Genomic DNA, 17,804 nt, shown 5'->3' with positions numbered 1-17,804 from the left:
GACTAACTAAATACTCATTTCTTAACCTTCGTACCTAAAAGGAACGCTTCTACCACAAAGAGAAGAAGGGTCGAATGTAGTATTCATTTAGTAACTTTTCAGTCTAGCAAGAGTCATGTAGGGTTCATTACTTTTGGTATCATAGTCCAGGAGAAATCGATGAGGTACTATTTTAACATGTTTTACACAATCTTGACATACATGCTTAGATACTAATCCGATTTGAAGTACTTCATTTTCTTATTAGGGGGAGGCCCATACATTGTTGAGCCTCACTAGGTCAGTGGACTGCGAACGACTAGAGCCTTTTAATAGTCCACGAATGCTCCGTTGACAAGGTCCGAAATCCTGAGGCGAATAAATCGTCTTCCTGCCATAGAATCTCACATACGATGTCTAGATCATTGGTTGTTACAGTGTCAGCACGATACAACTGGAGTTAGATCAGGACACATATTTCTCACACAAGACTACATTTCAAAATATATAGAGAGATCGAGTAGCTCGATGAATGAGTTGCTAGACCATCATCATGATTTGGATAGAAGCCTGTAGTCAACATTTCATATGATAAGAAAGAAGAATTGTATGCATGTGAGAGAGGGAGTGAATTGATTTTAAGAGTATAAAAATAAACAAAACAATGAAATAGATATTGAATAGTAAAAACAATGTTTAACAACTCGTTTAAATCATCACGATAATAAATTAGCATTTAAAAAAATGGAACGATCACTAATTTCCATCTACAGAGACTAAAATCACAGATTTGGCTGCTATCCTAATGCATCCATCTACCCATTTTCATGGCCATCATTTTCCTCTTCTTGTGAGCTTGATGCTTGTCAGCAATCTTGCGCTTCCTCTTGGCATTTCGTATCGGATTCACAACAGCCATCACCTTCTCTGCTTGTTTCCTTTTGTCACGCTTTGCCTTGATGTTTTTGCGTATTTGGCTGTAAAATTGGACGAAATTCTGCACTTCAATGCGGTCTCTTATGCTTTCGCTGACCTCTTGCGCTAGTTGTTTCAGGTCATCTGGCACGATTGAGAACGTCATATTTTGATGCATAAAAGGTGGTTTCAAATGATTTGATATGGGTAAGCAATAGTCACAACTGATTCTACTACGCATGAAATCTTTGAAATAAAACTTGAAAAAACAATAGACCTTCTGATGAAGAGTTTATTTGTTATTTATGTATACTTGTATGCCTCCACTTATTTAGATAGACATTGAATCACAGTCGGGTAAGTTGATTTTAGGTTCTGAATGTAACCTAGTGTCTACTCTCTACTTGAACAGTACACAGAATATCATATGTCAATATGTCTTTCTTTTAGCATTTTGTAGCATGGGCGGAAAAGAGAAAGAGTAGTAGTTACCTGGAATAACTTGCCCGGTGAAACCTTCGCAGACTCTGTACAATGGCAGCAGTAGTTGATATGCAAAACTGCGGACATCATCAAAGTTTGTAGGCGCCGATTCTTTATAGAAATGGAGGAGTTTTGGTGATATTGATTGGTAAAAGGCAAATACAATTTTCATCTGCAGAAAAAAAACAAATAGGCCATCAAGAGTGCTCGCTCATAAATCTTGAAGTATCATAAATCCATAAAATGAAGAAATTGTTTATTTTGCAAAAAAAATGGAATCAATTGTATGCTGGATAATCTCAATAGCTATCAAGAGAGTTATTTTCTGTATATATAGACAAACCTGATTAGCCTCCATCTGAAAGGTAAGCTTCCCCATTCTCTGAAGAAAATAGGAAATGAATGGATGCTGATTTTTATCATGTTGGTCACTGGCGTCAGAAATATACAATTTAAGGGTTCTCTTCCCTTTTCTTGGATCAAGAATACCAAAAGCCTTTAGGAAACGGTCTTGCTCGGTACTGTCAAGACTTGACCAGAAACTAGAAACATCCATGTATTCATTCTTCTCTAAGAAAGAATGAAGATGGGAAATTGAGAACACGAGGTTTTGCATGATAACTTTGCCGATTGCATCGTCACTGGATGGCACCTTCAGCTGACAGCATAAAGAAACAGCTAGATGGAAGAGTATACTCGGTTTCATGAGATAGAATGTGTCTGCTGAGGTTTTGCTGTTATCCACTGCTGTGAAGTAAGAAGACAGAATCTGGCATGATATGTTTCGCAACCACAAGTGAGGATGCAAGAGGAATTCACAGATGGTTTCCCAAATAGCCTGTGAGAAGTTATTGAAACAAGAATGAGAAGCTAAAAGTAAAACAGAATCAGTGATCAAATATTGCATAATACAAAGACTGCAGATGTAAAAAGAATGGTGTCAAATTTTAGTGAAAAGTTCACTGAAAGCTTCAAAGAGTAAGTTCATGAGAGGCTCATAGTAATGTTCGGACAGCAAATATCCTTGTTCGTTGAGATAAGTAATAGTAAAATGAATTTGGAGCAAACAAAAATTGTCAAAGTACCGAACACGGGTATAAATGAATAAATTAACAAATGATGTATAAAAGTCATGCTTATGATCTGAAGATCTAGGAGAAACCTACACCCATAACCTTCTAAAACAGAAATAAACAAGAAAAATTTAGTTAGTACGACAGATAGATTAGTGAGTTGTACCTCTAGCTCCCTATCAAGGAACAAATAATGAAATTGATTTAGGATCTTCCCTAACATAACAAGAGAATAATATGCCTCCTTCCAGAATGGAATCACTGAAACATCTGATAAATCTTGTTGAGTTGATGCAAGAGCATTGACAGCGGACTGAAGAATGTTTCTCATTGCTGGAAGTACTCTAATGAGGTTACTTTGAAAAGTCATTCCCATAACTTCCACTAGTAAACCCAAAACCTGTCGAGCAAAATTTTATTCACAGATAATCCTAAAGCAAGAACAGAAGGAAGTGCAAAACCACAAGACCAAGGAATATTGTCCAATAAAACTTCTCTGTTAGCAAAGAACTATAACTAATTATACGATGAAAGATCATACCATGACCCAAATTGAAAACCATGAAGGGCATCTTTAGGATGCTTAAGTGCTCCAAAATCAGGAATCACTGACCTCGGGATTAAGTTTAATAAGTACTAATCCAGTAATAACATCAAAAACAAAAATTCACAAGTTCAAGAATAGCTAGAACTATACATAAATCATAAATGGTTATCTACACAAGGATCTTATACTATGCATGATAAGCATAAACATCAAACTCAGTTCCATGAAAACATATCTTAATACTAGTTCATGTGTTTTCTCCCTATCGTATTCAAAGTTCATGAGTAACCTGTCTGATAGGGTTTAGGGTTCACCGAGTAACCTGTCTGATAGACACAATTACATCTCAGAAGCTTTCAGAAAATAACACAAACTTAAGAAATGCTTTGTTATCCAGCAAGCACAAGAAGCATGCTGGATAAACAGACTAGATAAAATTAGAAAATTTTACGTCACTTTCCTTATTGACGAGTACAAGGCAATGCATCGGACAATAGCAATTTAACCAAACAATGCGATGCAAACTTCTGTTTATCACCACCACTTTTGTTTATATTTTATATTAAGAATTAACAGCAGTTCATCTCAACTACCACTCGAGACCTAAATATCCTATTTAGATTTAAACCTAAATCTTAATCCAATAAAATAACCCATGGTTGCTAAGAATTCCAGAAGCAGTAGTCTTCTAACTTGTTATCCAATGCAACCAGCTAGTTTTAGGTATTTGACCCCAAGCTCCTCACTCCACAAAAATCAGAACATATAACAAGATCATGGAAAAAGGAAAAATGTTCTTGCTCCATCAAATATTATGCAGTTGTTAACGACTACAGATAGTTGTAGAAAACTCATTCCACATGGCCAATGATTAAAAAAAAACTCCCACATGAGGTCCCCAATGGTTCCAAACGACAGGGCGGTACAAGGTGAGTCTGAGAGATGACAAAATTTAGCTAAAAAAATTATTACACTGATTTTACCTGTGCTGCAGCACCCCATAGATTCTGTTTACCACCAAGGTACCAAGACAGGCTATACTCGAGTGCTGAGTGAAGGGAATGAGAGCTAACATGCCCAATGAGACACTTTATTGCACCAGCAGACATCTTTCTAACATTTTTGTCATCATCATTCGCCAATGTTCCGACCAAATGCAAAAACAGTGTTTGGAACTGTGCATCCAAAACATTCCGCGGAAATTTTACTATAATAGCATGGAGCATCTCTAGGACAGCTTCCCTTCCACTGGGATGCTCGTAACTGTAGGAAATATTGGTTATACAAATTATGTTTATATTAAAATATTGGGTGCAAAATTACCAAGAATTTGGAACTGAGTATTTTCACCTCAAATTTGCAAGTAAGAAATCAAGATGTTGTAGCAAGCGTTTCTGAGAAAGCTGGTAACCGAGTAGAAACTGAAGCAGGATTTTACTACACTTTTTACGAATGGGCTCATCTTGACTTTGTACCATCATCTCTGCAACAATCTGGACAAGATCATATATCTCGGGAACTACCAGCTTTCGGTGTATGATAGCCTTCAACAGTGAAAGGGCGACAAATGAGGGGCTTTTTGCAAAATCAACAAACAATGGAAACTGGATCAGCATATGCAACTGATCAGTAGAAAGTGTGACTCTCTCACTTCGCAGAAGAGTTGTTAACAACTTCATACATGACTCAGTCAACTGACAGTTAATTTTAACTGATCCCTGTGCTATAACCAACAAAGAATTCTTTATCTTATCAGCTTGCCACTGCAGGGATGGCAAAGGCAACCGCACTATCAGAGAAAAGCACCTAAATGCAGATGTTATAATGTTTTCATATTTGGAGCTCAAACATTGACCCAATAAACTGACAAAAGGGTCAAGCAGTGATAAAAGTTGTCCATCATCTGCGCTAAGCTTCAATTTCTTCAAGTAGTTATGCAGAACTCCAAGAGCAAATGCTGTTATCAAATGAGAAAATTGCCGATCCACAGTCACTAATCTGTTCGTTTCAATTGTTTGTATACTCTCAGCATCTCTATTATCTGCCCGGCAAATAGAACCATTTCCATGTTCATTACCTTCATCACCAATACCATCTTTAATGAGGCAATTCACAAATATGAATAGTTCAGTCTGCTCCACAGATGGATTGTTTTCAATGCCAGCAGCAATGTGTTTCAGCATATTCTCCAATTTCAACTTAAGCTTTTGGTTGAGCTGCTTATGCAGATGAACTGTAACAGGGGAAAGAAGTTTTAAAGCATGAGTTTTGAAAGTGACACTCTGGGCAATCAATTTTAGAGTTTCATAAGATTTCTGCTTTCTTGTCTCTTTCATTTTAGAAGCAATCTTTTCAACCTCTTTCTCATCAGAAACACCCCCAAGTATATCATTCTGTGCAACAAAAAGGAGGTCATCTAAGCAGTAATCCAATTTCCCGCAGATGGGAGTTGTGAGGAACTTAGACAGCAAGAAATTGAGTGTGTATCCTAACACATGTAATTCATAGCCTCTCTTCAGTATGCCCTTCAAGACTTTGACAATAAACTGCAAATACTCCAATCCTAGTTCCTTTAAGCAAGCAGACAGCGCAGACCTAGCCTCATCACGTACACTTTCAAGCCGGTTTTTCAGGAAGTTTGAAATACGGTGAATGACAGTAGGAAGTTGAGAGTCCATGATGTCACTGGGGAGCAATTTTAGAAGTTTTAGAGCAACCAGGCTGATGTTTACATTGATACTGTCAGAATCAGAGGCCAACAACTTCTGAACCTTGGGGAAAATATTTTTGTGCAAACTCTCCTGTACCAAAGAGGACTCCTGAAAATGGAAACGATCAAGGATGGCACAGATAAGTCGCAACAAAAGTTTTTGCCTATCTGGTTTTAGTGCCAAATTGCGGAAACATCTGACTAGCAAGTCATAGTACTGATGCCACTCCATGCAACCAGATATTGATGCCAAAGCATCAATGCATGCACTTCTTATATTCTCATCCTTCCCATCTTGTGCATCAAATAGCATGCTAAAGAGCAGTGGGACAACCACTTCATAGGTGATGACCTGTAAGTTTCTAAAGATTAGTGATATAACATAGAAATTGCACTACTAGTCAGCATATCTAAAACATGTTTGATAAGCTTACCTTCGACAGATTCCCTGAACTGACAATGTTGCTAAAGCGAGACAGCGCTCTCGCTCTCCTGTGTTTCTACATTGAGGAGAATGACATAAAGCACGGACCACATAAGTATTGCTCTAAGTTAAATATATAATTTTTCAAAGAATTAAGAAGAGGTGTTACCTGCAAGTGTACTATGTTATTGAAGAAATCTTGTTCAGCATCATCACTACATAAGGCCCTATATGAATCAAGGTTTGCTTCATTGGGAAGCTTCAGCACCATTTCCTTAAGCAGATCAATCCATACCTAAAACCACAAATATGCGTTAGATAAAAAAACTGTTGCTTCCAGTATTTATCAATAAACAGCCTGACTGGCGCAATGTAGCAGGATAAATGTTCAAGAGGGGGGGAAATAACTAAGACATGCAATTGGCAGGAAACATCTGAAAAGGCATATAAGTAACTAAAACTGAGGAAAGGCTTAGAAGTAAACGAAACAGTGAAAATATACACATCATTACCTTTTTACCAGTGCCTTCCTTGTTCATTGCATTTCCCATATGTTTCAACAAAAAACTGTTCACTATTGCTCTAGACCACATTCGGTCAGGCTCTGGATATGCATTTAGGATCTCGCCAGAAAATTCAACAAAGGATAGGAGTAATCTGAATGCACTTTGACGTAATATCATTTCTTCAGATGACATATCATGTACTGCATGAGCCAGGATTGGCAATGCATGCTGTTCCCCAATAGTATAAAAGAATTTCACATTAACCTTCTCATAAGTAGAGAGTACAGTGTCATGGTCAAGACCACCCATCTCCATTGCAGAGGTTGCATTTAGCCCTCGAAGAATATTTGCCTGCACAACATATAGGAGAGGCTTATTCTTCTTTTTCATCCAGGGATAAGAATATTAATTATCTACGATAATTGTCAAGAGGATTGCATTACCAATGTTAACAGAGAAGAATCACTGGAGGCAACAATGTCAAGAACATCACATATAGAGCTGCGGATGCCCAAGTCAGCTGAAATAAGAAGTGGGGAAAGTGAACTCAAAATCTTTTTACTGATTCCACTGCCCAGGAGCGTCACCACTCGGCCAATGATTTTCAATACATGGTCACAAGTATCTGCAAGAGAAAAAACATTGGTTGGTAACAAATTCAAATCATGCCTCAAAAGATTGAAATGGTCAAGAAGCTAACCAAAATTGAGGCGTTTCTTTGCGAGAAATATGAGCAATATTTCAACAAATGATTTAGCATCTGATGGTTCCTTCACATACACCGATAACAAGTTGAAGATAGTGATCTCTCTTTTTCCTGGGTATTTAATCAAAGGCCTGCAGAGAAAAGAGGTCAAAGGTCCCCAAATATAGAATATCAAAAGAAATTTCAAATACACATAGAAATTTGTTCTATATATTTGGAGACATTCAAATTTCTGTTGTGAGAATACAATTGGGTTCAGAAACTTATTCCACAAGAAGAGAAATTATGGAGCACATGTAGACAAAAATATATATTAGAAAGAAAACATCATGGCATAGCTTCAAGCTGAAGCCAATCACAAGTCAATATCAATGCACAAAAACACAACATTTTTTTTGGTGCAAGTGGGTGGGTTGAGGGGGCACTTCCACTATCAAGCGACTGAGATGGGGAAATGAATACCTTTTAGTCGCACTGTTTTTGGTGAAAATACAACGCAAGCCGCAGATGAGCTTATCAAGATGAGGAAGTAAAACACTTTTGACTGTGGCATCTTCAGTATCCAATGCATTGTCAAGCTTCAACAAGTTCTTAGTGAACTTCAAGATACAAGACAAAATGGATTCTGAAGCTGGAGGAACACTAAGCATGGAAAAAATGTCGGGTACCAGATTCTCCTCCTTTGATAATAGTGGAACAAGTTTGTAACTTTTACTCATTGCAATAAAACAATAAAACAGTGAACTTGGCTTTTGGCTATGAAGGCATTCCTTCTTAAATTTAGCAACCAAAGGTTTTACTGATGTAAAGAACATTTCCCAAAATGCACCTCCAAAATTATGATCATCGTATTTGCTAAGAACAATATATACGACCTTAAGGCTTAAGGACCTCAACTCCCTGATTTGCTTCCTATCCTGCAAATGAACAAAATTTAAAGAATAAGTCATATCCAACAGAAAGTAATTGCGCTAGCAGTTGGATAAAATATTTGAATACAACTGCTGAGAAAGTACTTTGCTGGATTTAAAGGAAGTCTTGAAAACAACTGGAAATTTACAAAGAAAAACAGATTCATAAGAGTTAACCCATAGATAAAAAAAATATAAACAAAGGAATTTTTCATCCTTCTGACTACAGAAAGCATACAGGTCTATCCTACACAAAAGATACAGAAATCCAAGTATCATACGGGTTACACATGAAAAACACTAGAGTTTTACAGAACAAAAGCAAGGTGGCATAAAATAATTCCTGAAATCCCTGATATAACGTAAAAGTATTTTTAAATGGCTCTGATGTCAAATTTCCATATTGACTGGGTCGCTTTTGATTTATACGAGAAATGCAGATAATTTAATCATTAAGCATAAAATATGGAAAAACTTTGTCTACAGCTTCTATCATTCTCATCAATATAAAACAGTTCCTGATAAACATGTAAATGCAGACAGGGCACAGGAAAGAAGGGAAGGCTGACATTAAGCAGATCAGTCCTCAAATCTTCTCCATACTTGAAAAGTAGAGTGTTACGAAAAAGAAAAGTTAATCAATCCAATTTGACTTCAAATAATTACCTTGTTCTTATTATCCATTTCATCATTGTCATGCACCTCCGGATCTATAGAAGAGTTCTCTACAGGAGATGACTCACTTGTTTTACAGCCAAGAGCTGATGTGCAGCTCAATGAGATGAGGACAACACAGTTCATCAGTAGATTAAGGAAGGGTTTAAGGCGCGATTCATCAAAAACTGCCAAAATATCTTCAACAACGTGCAGGAAACCATATTTCTTCTTCAAAGATAGGCTTTCTATGATATTTGATGTTAAAAGATTCAGGATTTCAGTTGCGGCAACCTCAAATTGATGACTTTTGGATGACGCCCAACAAATTTTGCCCATTTCATCACCACCTTGAGAGATGGGAAGCAGGGGCTTAACTAATAGCCAGAAGAAAAGAGGAAGCTCATCAAGATCAAGCTCAGCTAAAAATCCTAGAACTGCCTTTCGATGATGTACACTTGCATTCTGAAAAGGTAAGACACCTCATTGAGAATTAGATCAGATTATTGACAATTTAAAATGAAAACAACACACAGTAAGAGAGCATGCTACAAACTGGAGTCAAGAGCTTCCATCATCCAAGTTCTAGATACAATACCTTCTGGGTACCAAGCATCTTTAAATTTCTAACTTTTGGTATCAGTATCCGTACGACTATAGGCACAAGATAAGCTCTATGTCGCTCATCAACAGAATCCATCGAGGTCCTGGATAAGCTCCACCTGGCAAGCTCATCCCGCAGATTTTTTGCATTTATTAGATTTTTCAGATTCTCATTGTATGGAAGCAGAAAGTCATCCTTCCAGTTCAACAGGCAGTCAAGAACTTTACTCTGTATATCAGCATCATTTTGGTCGAGAAGCCTGTAACACCAATATGACAAACAAGCCCAACCCAAACACAAAAAAGTAAGATAAAAGGAATGTGGGGAAAAAGTAACAGGCGAAATAAAATAAATACTAATATGTAACTGCAGCCACTTGTCAAACCAACCTGTATAGAAGAACATCTTTCAGAAATAGGCCTTGATAAAAAGACCTAGGATTCCGCAACACTCTGAACAAACTCAACCACTCTTTAAGAACTCCCTTCCACTCTTTCTCTTTATGATCCAGTGTATATGATTCAACACTGCAAATTTGAAATAATAGTTACAGATGGTCATTGGTCAACTAAGATAATTTCATACAGACAAGAAGAATAAGCAAATATAAGAGAAAATAATAAGCATAAAAGCACCTAGTGACTTCTTCAACACTGTAACCCAGATATTTAAGAAACAGAGGTACGATTTGCCGAGAGTGAGATTCAGCCATAGAAGGTACTTTCTGTAAAGACTGAATCAAGAGGGACAAGATTGTTACGCAGGGAGTACTGTCAAATACACAAATGATATCCGAGTTGAAGCATCCAACCAAACCTACATAGTCACCACAAAGTCAATAGTTATGGTGTTGTAAGCACAGAGGTTAGCAGGTATTGAAGAGACAATAAGTCCATAAGAGAAAAGAGAGGAGTTAGAAACACAAAAATATAAATTTAATTTTCCAGAAAACAATTACCAGCGTCTTCCATAGAGTCATTATCCTTTCTATCATGTTGACCATGAGATGCTAGAAAATCAGACTGACACTGTTCAAGATAATTAATATATCTGTTCCACACGACCCCAAAGTATTTGCCAACGAGGGCAGTGAGGCACTCTAAAGCTGGATTCCACAAATAGCTAAATCGGTTATGAAGTATGCCAAAAATTCCATTTAAAGCGGCAACGATATATTGATCAGCAACTCTATGACCACTCAGAATCATCTGTAATTTAGAAATTAGGAGAATAACTTTACGGCTTGTTGCGATTGAAAGAGTTGTCTCTTCAACAGATCTGAGTAGGTTGAGAACCTAGGATTCAAAAAAAAACTGATAATATTGCACCTGACACAAGATATTGCATAATAAGGCACAAATTATGTAAAAGAAATAGTACATTGTTATGGAGGTCATCTACTAGACTTGTCTCAACACCATCAATTCCTGAATTATTTTCAACAGGAAGGTTCTTAGCTGAATCCTGATCATGTACAGATTCATAATGACAAAGTATGCGCAGGGTAGAAAGGCGAATCTCTCTATTCGCATGGCTCAGGTTTTCAGAGAATATGTCTAGAGCAGCCAATGACTTTCCAGCTATAGACTCCGAAAGATAAAATTGGCATCTCCCATGTGATGCCCTGAAAGAACAGAATACATTGCCATGTCATGAAAAGTGTCACAGAATTAGGAGAAAAAAACACACACAAAATATATAATTATGAGGAAAATAACAGCTTACCCGGAGACAGAATCCAATATATCTGCTACAGAAGATAATATGTGAGGTGACAACTTATATCTTTTAGCAAGATCCAAGAACTTTTTCATTGCAGACTCTTCATAAGGAATACCCCTCCTAGACACCAACTTGTCATAAGAACGCAAGGCAGCCCCAAGTAAGCAATACCAAGTATCTTGCTGTAAGCCTGCCTCTACAAAAAGACCACAAATATATGTGAATTAAGCAAAAAAGCAAATAGAAAGATAGAACTGATAGATAGAATATATTTGTATAGTCTACTCAAGTTGAAGCAGAATACAAAGTTCTTGGAGCGAAATGAGTACAATGAGTAATACGAATTGCTGGGTATTAAGGACTACTAAGCATCAGTTATTGACTTACTTGATTCGACTATTAGAAGACTGTCGATTGCATTTATCAAATCCATTAGTACAGAAGGATTTTCTTGGACATCTGCTAAATGAGAATAGCAACCAATAACGGCCCATAAGACAGCCAATTTATCCGGTTGAGCAGGACACAACTTCCCTTCTACCGAATTACTGACTTCTCCAATCCAGTAACGAAGAGTCTCTTCAAAAAACACAAAAGTCCTTGAGAACTTCTCCTTGGATTTCCCTTCCCAAAAGCTAGAGCTATTCACTTCCAGTTTATCACAGAACTTCATCATCAAATACATGACTTCTTCAACATATACTTTAATTAAATTAGTTAACGCACTGCAGTACAGAAAAATAAATAAGATAAAGAATGCAAAACTAATGAATTACAGAATAACAGGTGGCTGCTAAATTACCGCATTATATTTGTTCCAAAGACATGGTAAATACTGGGGTCCTTCAAGAGAAGATCTCCAAGGAAAGTCAGTACACTGTAAGGAAACATCCATGTGAGGCACAAAGAGAAGACAACAAAATTGTTGAATTGTTAAAAAATTAGAAAGCATACCTTGGACTTCTTATATCAAACACCGACTCCCACTTTACAGAAACCCGCAGCAAGGCCGGCATATTTTTAGTATCAGAGAGACCACCAATTACACAAAGTATTAATTGCAGAACTTTTTCAATAACTTCGGAGTGTGGGTCTATGTTATTCATGGCAAGAGAGCGAACAACAAAAGTTTCCACAAGCTGGTCGACGAGTTTGACCAAGGGTTCAGAAGCTGTACAGAATAAAACTTCATTAATAACAGAATCAGTAAATGGAATCCAAATACAATGCTAGCCACTTGAAGCCCACCTGTCATTTTCCCAAGATTATCATTTTGCAAGGTAGAAATAAGCAGGGCCAAAAGACGAGTCAGGTGTATAGAGTTCTCCTTCGTCATAGATTCTGTTATTTTTTCCAGCAAGCATTCCCATATGACAGAAAATTCATCTGGATCTAGCTCCACATGCAGTCTCTCAAAGGTTAGATTAAGAGCTTCAAGAACTGGTCCCGAATCTGGATAATATATTTAGGAACAAATGAATGGATTACAATACAAATTCAGGGGAAAAGAAATGGTAAATGCATAGGATGTGATGAGGTAACGTAATACCAAGACCACAGACACAGGATATCAAACTGCACTTCATAACTTTAAAGGTTATACAATGTGCTTGTTTTCATTTATATTTGTGCACTGGAAAATTTACATCATAATTATGAGAAATTCCACTATTCTTATAAAAGGATGGCGAAAGACCAAATTTGCATCACTAATGAGCATTTATTAGTAATATTCAGTAATTAAAGGCTAATTAACTTTCAAGGAACTCTGATTCAAATGGCAACTTACTCAACCAGATAACTGAAACTACAAAGATTAGCGAAATGTTATGCTAATTTCTAATGAATTTCTTACACAGCAATATCCAAAACCAAGCAGTACAACTGAATAAGGGCATGCAAAGCAAGTACAGACCTTTAAAGTTTTGGCCATCAATATTGAAGGAAGATTCATCAACCAGAAGTGGCAACACTGTCTCGGTCCTTGAGTGCAATCTTGACGAGGTGATTCTCATAACATGAGATAGTAGAACACTAACACCAGATTTCCTAATCTCTGATGGTTCCCCAACAACTTCAGTCATAAGTTTCTCAATACCTGCCAACATTTGATCAGTGTTATCAATCTCGTATGGCGGCTTATGCCGGTTCGCCTAAAAACCGCCACAGGGATATGGCGTATTAGTATGGCGGTCAATAATTAAATAAATAAAATAATACTTATTATTTATACATAATTCAAAAATTGGAAAATAACAAAAATATAACATCTAAAACTCTTAAAACAATTAATAAAGCATAAAATACAGCTCTAACATCCATGTTTCTTGCATACACGCAATGTTGTCAAATGGTGGATATGGTGGTGTTATGGCAGCGCCATGTTGCTATGGCATTTCCACCACAGAACGCCATGCCATAACGCCATGGCGCCGCCATATCCGCTATTTGATAACTTTGCATTTGATAAGAAATTATCTCTTCAGAAGAATATGAGAATAGACTACACATAGAAGTACAAAAGAGCACATATAATAGGTGAGTGGAGACACTTGTATATTACATGATTTATCAAAACAAAATGGGAAAACATAATCTACATCCATGTCAAAAGAAGTTCTTGCATACTCAGTTATCAGAAATGTCACTAGCATGCATAGCACATGGGAAATATAAAAGAACTTAATGTAATGTTGACTAGGAAATCAGATAAACGGATGCTTTATGCAAGCCATACGCACCAGGGACTGGTCAACAGTCAATAGTATTCTTAAGAGAAAAGTAAAGGACAACTTCACCTGGAAAAGATATCATACCTCTCTTTAGTTGCTCAATTGGTGCTTTCCTAAGCAAAAATGACACCGACTCAGCCATAAATTCTCGAACATAATCTTTAGGGTAGTATCTTAACTTTTCCGTGATACTGCAAGAATACAACAGGAAAGGAGAAAATCAATAGAAGAAATGAAAAGTTATGCATATATGAAAACCAACTATAACCATTTAACTTTGGATATGTTATTTTAAGAATCGGAGATTGCTTGGTTAGTGTTTGGAGAAAATAGATCAAAAACAATAAAATATCATGCATATGACATCTATAGGCAACCCATGAACATAGAAATGCATGGACAATAGGACATACAAGACTTTTATTTGGTTCTCATATTCAGTGATATCTCATGTCACTTCAGACAATTCAGAGCTCAATGAATAATTCTAATAAAATAAAATTTAAGGAACCAGTTATGTTCTATTTTAGCTAAAGAAATCAGAGCTGAATGAGTAATTAAACCAAATAAACTTTTAAAACCACCAATGCAAACAATGCTACCTTAGAATATTGCCAACATCTTTTATAAGATACTTCTGCAGGTACATCATTATGCATGACCATGATGTGAATATCTGCAGCAACAACAGAAATCTCGTATCAGATGTTTCCAAAATAAGAAAAAAAAAATGGACCATAATACATGAAAAATTCTTAGACCTGCTCAATTAGCTCTGGGTCCTTATCAGCACCACTTTGAAGAAGCGATTCTAAAGAATCAATAATTGTTGAAAGAAATCTGCAAAAGTCAAGATACAATTAATGTGAACATATTGGAAGACAGTGTTAATAAAGGGAAACAAAGTCAAACACTTAATATGCAGTTGGAGACTCGATTCTACAATTGCAACATAGAAAGGCCACGAACATGAGTTGTTTCCCAGCCTCCACACACACCCCAGCCCATGGGCTCTCGAGTTTCAAATAAATATATAATTTTCATCATCAAAAAGTTATATCTTACTCTCTCCGTCCGCCATTAGGAGTCCCGGTTTACCATTTTAGTCCATCCGTTATTAGGAGTCCTTGTTCACTTTTACTATAAAGTGTAGGTAGACCTCACTTTCCACTAACTCATTCCACTCACATTCTATTATAAAACTAATATATAAAAATGGATCTCACATTCCACTATCTTTTCCCACCCACTTTCCTTTATGTTTCTTAAATCCCGTGTCGAACTCGAATGAGACTCCTGATGGTGGACGGAGGGAGTACTATACTTATCTTGGTGCAAAACATGCTTTCAGCATGCATACACTATTTATAACAAATTGTATCTAGAGAACATTATAACAAATTCAAGAGGCTTGAATAACTGAAAAACAGAAAATAAAAGTGAAGGGGAACTTACGGTGTAAAATCCTCCACGAGATCTCTAGATAAAGCAGAAATCAGTCTGGCACACACAAAATAAATCCCACCAAGAAAAGTAAGATCATCAGATATGACTAAATTACAAGGAATTTAAACTATCAAGAATAATGCTGCACCAAATTATAAAGACGTGAATATGATCAAGATAGAAACTTCAACCACAAGAATTTAGATCAATTACTACAACTAACATAAGCATAAAAAAGGTTAGCAGCACTGCTCTAATATTAAATACACTACAAGCAATTACAGAAAATGGAAGGACTGATAGGTAAGTGATGTTTAAAGTAGATTATAAGAGACAATGAAGTCCTTATTTACCATCATCATCGCATAAATGAAAACAAATATGTATACATCATGTAAAAACTTCAATGAATATGTATACCTCAGTATTGGCTCAAGTGATAACCTCCCTTCCATTTTTAATCCAGACATAAGACTTGATATAATCAAATCCTTCTGCAAGATAATTTGAGGAAGTGTCTGTACCAGAGGAAAAATCTCCTCATAAAATGATATAAAATCCTCAGCAGTGTTCAGCTCCTGTATAACAAAAGTTGCAGAATGAGGATATCAAACACTAAAGGCATATAAAAAAAGATTAATATAAACTGATTTTTTGTAGAAAGTATCTCCAATAATCAGCCTGCAGATTAGTCTAAGAGGTACTAGACTCCCAAGTATGGAAGTAGACGAGATAAATTTCATGGTGAAAACATTGAAGTGGCTATATGGTGGCAGACAATTAGAAGAAGGTGGCAGGAGAAAGATATCCAATAAAAAGACTGTGGTTTGGACTCTAAATGAAGAAAAAATTGCTTAAATCTTAGCAGGATTTAGAGTAGTCACATTTTGCTAAATGATACAGTAAATGACAGCAGGCAAGAAAGACCATGCAATTGCAAACAAAAAAAAGGCTAGTAAATTTTACAAGAGGCGAGGCAAAGCACGCCATAGAACTGACTTCAAAGCAGATAGCTTTCATCCATGCCGGCGAGTGCACAAAAGAGCTAATGTTTGTTCGATCTAAAGAGTCTGTAGTCTCATTCTCTACGCAATTTCTCAACCCAAATGGTTAAAGCCAGTTGCAAGTGCTCATATTTCTTTTTCAACGTACATCACTTTCGACATCAATAAGAGTATTCCAAAACCAAAACATTATAGCGAAAAAAAGACCCAAAAACGACTATGAAATGAAACATAAAAAGAAATAAAGCAACGTACTCTGTATTCTATAAGACAATCACGAAAAAAGGACGAGCCTCCCGAGGGTTCAGCTTTCATTGGGTCCAGACTTCGGTACACATCTATGTCAATTTCCTCAACTCTTTGTGAAAACGTCTTGAACTGCATCGAGCAGAAACATCATTAATCAATTCGCATACAATTATACACACGCAATAATACAATTCTAGTATCGTATTCATTCTGCAATAATGAATCACAAAAAAACACAATAACCTTTTGTAGCAAGTCGTATCACTTAAATAATGCAAAAACAGCAATAAAACAAACAAAAACACAGAATTGTGTTGGTGTAGACTTACGACGAAGCGGCGGCGGCCGGTGGATTTATTGAGAGACTTTACTGCCCGAGCTTCGGAAGAAGTCGCCATGATTGAATTATTCAGCAGTGAACTGGCGGCCGGAATGCCTGAAATTGAACGCCGCTCACTGAGTTCCGTCGAAGCCCCAAGTCAGGGTTTTAGCTAGGTTTGAAGGAAAGAGGGTTTTAGTTTTCGCCCTAAATTAAATATATATTTCCAATTTTACTTTTGCTGACCCCTCAAGTATATTAAAACAAAATACTGAAATGCTATATTTTTTAATCCAACTAATTTTTTTTATGTGATCACTAAGTTTGGTTATCCTTAAAATATTAGGAAAGACACTATTTTGTTCATCTTTAATTGACTCATGGGCCATGGGTCCATGGTGACGTTTAAAACTATATAATTATTGAATAAATGTCAAAATTGTTCCCGAACACATGTTCATTTTATAATTTTAGTTATATACTTTATCTTTTGAATTTTTACATCCGGAACATTTCAACTCGGATCACAATTGGTCCTACACTAACAATTTTGTCAATTTTTAAAAAGTTTTAACCCGATTTTGACCGATTTTGATGGTTTTAACAATCTCATTCGAGTTAAAACCGTTTAAAAATCGGGTTAAAATCGTTTAAAAATTAATAGAATTGTTAGTGTATGACCGATTGTGATCCGAGTTTAAATGGTCAGGATGCAAAAATTCAAAAGATAAAGTATAAGACCAAAATCATAAAATGAGCATATGTTCATAACCAGTTTTGGCCTTTACTCATAATTATATAAACATATTTATGTTTATCT

General features: G+C 36.3%; 1 protein-coding gene across 1 annotated transcript; it reads right to left on the bottom strand.

Moving 5' to 3' along the window:
* Positions 1-632: 632 nt before the first annotated feature.
* On the bottom strand, positions 633-17,176 carry LOC121780351 (small subunit processome component 20 homolog). Its single transcript, XM_042177935.1, has 31 exons — positions 16,995-17,176; positions 16,672-16,794; positions 15,833-15,990; positions 15,422-15,466; positions 14,728-14,806; positions 14,569-14,642; positions 14,051-14,157; positions 13,150-13,332; positions 12,483-12,686; positions 12,189-12,405; positions 12,037-12,111; positions 11,622-11,959; positions 11,238-11,430; positions 10,893-11,136; positions 10,471-10,807; positions 10,148-10,328; positions 9,902-10,039; positions 9,507-9,771; positions 8,921-9,373; positions 7,806-8,260; positions 7,338-7,474; positions 7,081-7,262; positions 6,644-6,988; positions 6,301-6,426; positions 6,142-6,207; positions 4,348-6,059; positions 3,981-4,260; positions 2,617-2,850; positions 1,721-2,215; positions 1,387-1,549; positions 633-1,038 (listed from the first exon to the last, which is right to left on the bottom strand). The coding sequence occupies exons 1-31, from the start codon at positions 17,061-17,063 to the stop codon at positions 782-784; spliced, it is 7,935 nt and encodes a 2,644-aa protein (XP_042033869.1). The 5' UTR covers positions 17,064-17,176; the 3' UTR covers positions 633-781.
* Positions 17,177-17,804: the final 628 nt, after the last annotated feature.

Source organism: Salvia splendens, chromosome 19, assembly GCF_004379255.2.
Source record: "Salvia splendens isolate huo1 chromosome 19, SspV2, whole genome shotgun sequence".
NCBI classification, from domain to species: domain Eukaryota; kingdom Viridiplantae; phylum Streptophyta; class Magnoliopsida; order Lamiales; family Lamiaceae; genus Salvia; species Salvia splendens.
Note: the sequence above shows the minus strand (reverse complement) of the source record. Positions and strands in the feature narration are given on the sequence as shown.

Bases quoted from the DNA above. Each gene is read 5' to 3' on its own strand.
- LOC121780351 (XM_042177935.1), bottom strand. From the start codon at position 17,063: ATGGCGACTTCTTCCGAAGCTCGGGCAGTAAAGTCTCTCAATAAATCC. The intron at 8,261-8,920 runs GTAATTATTTGA...GTTCATTTGCAG, and splicing joins AAATGGATAATAAGAACAAG to GATAGGAAGCAAATCAGGGA. The intron at 1,039-1,386 runs GTAACTACTACT...CAATCGTGCCAG, and splicing joins CACCGGGCAAGTTATTCCAG to ATGACCTGAAACAACTAGCG.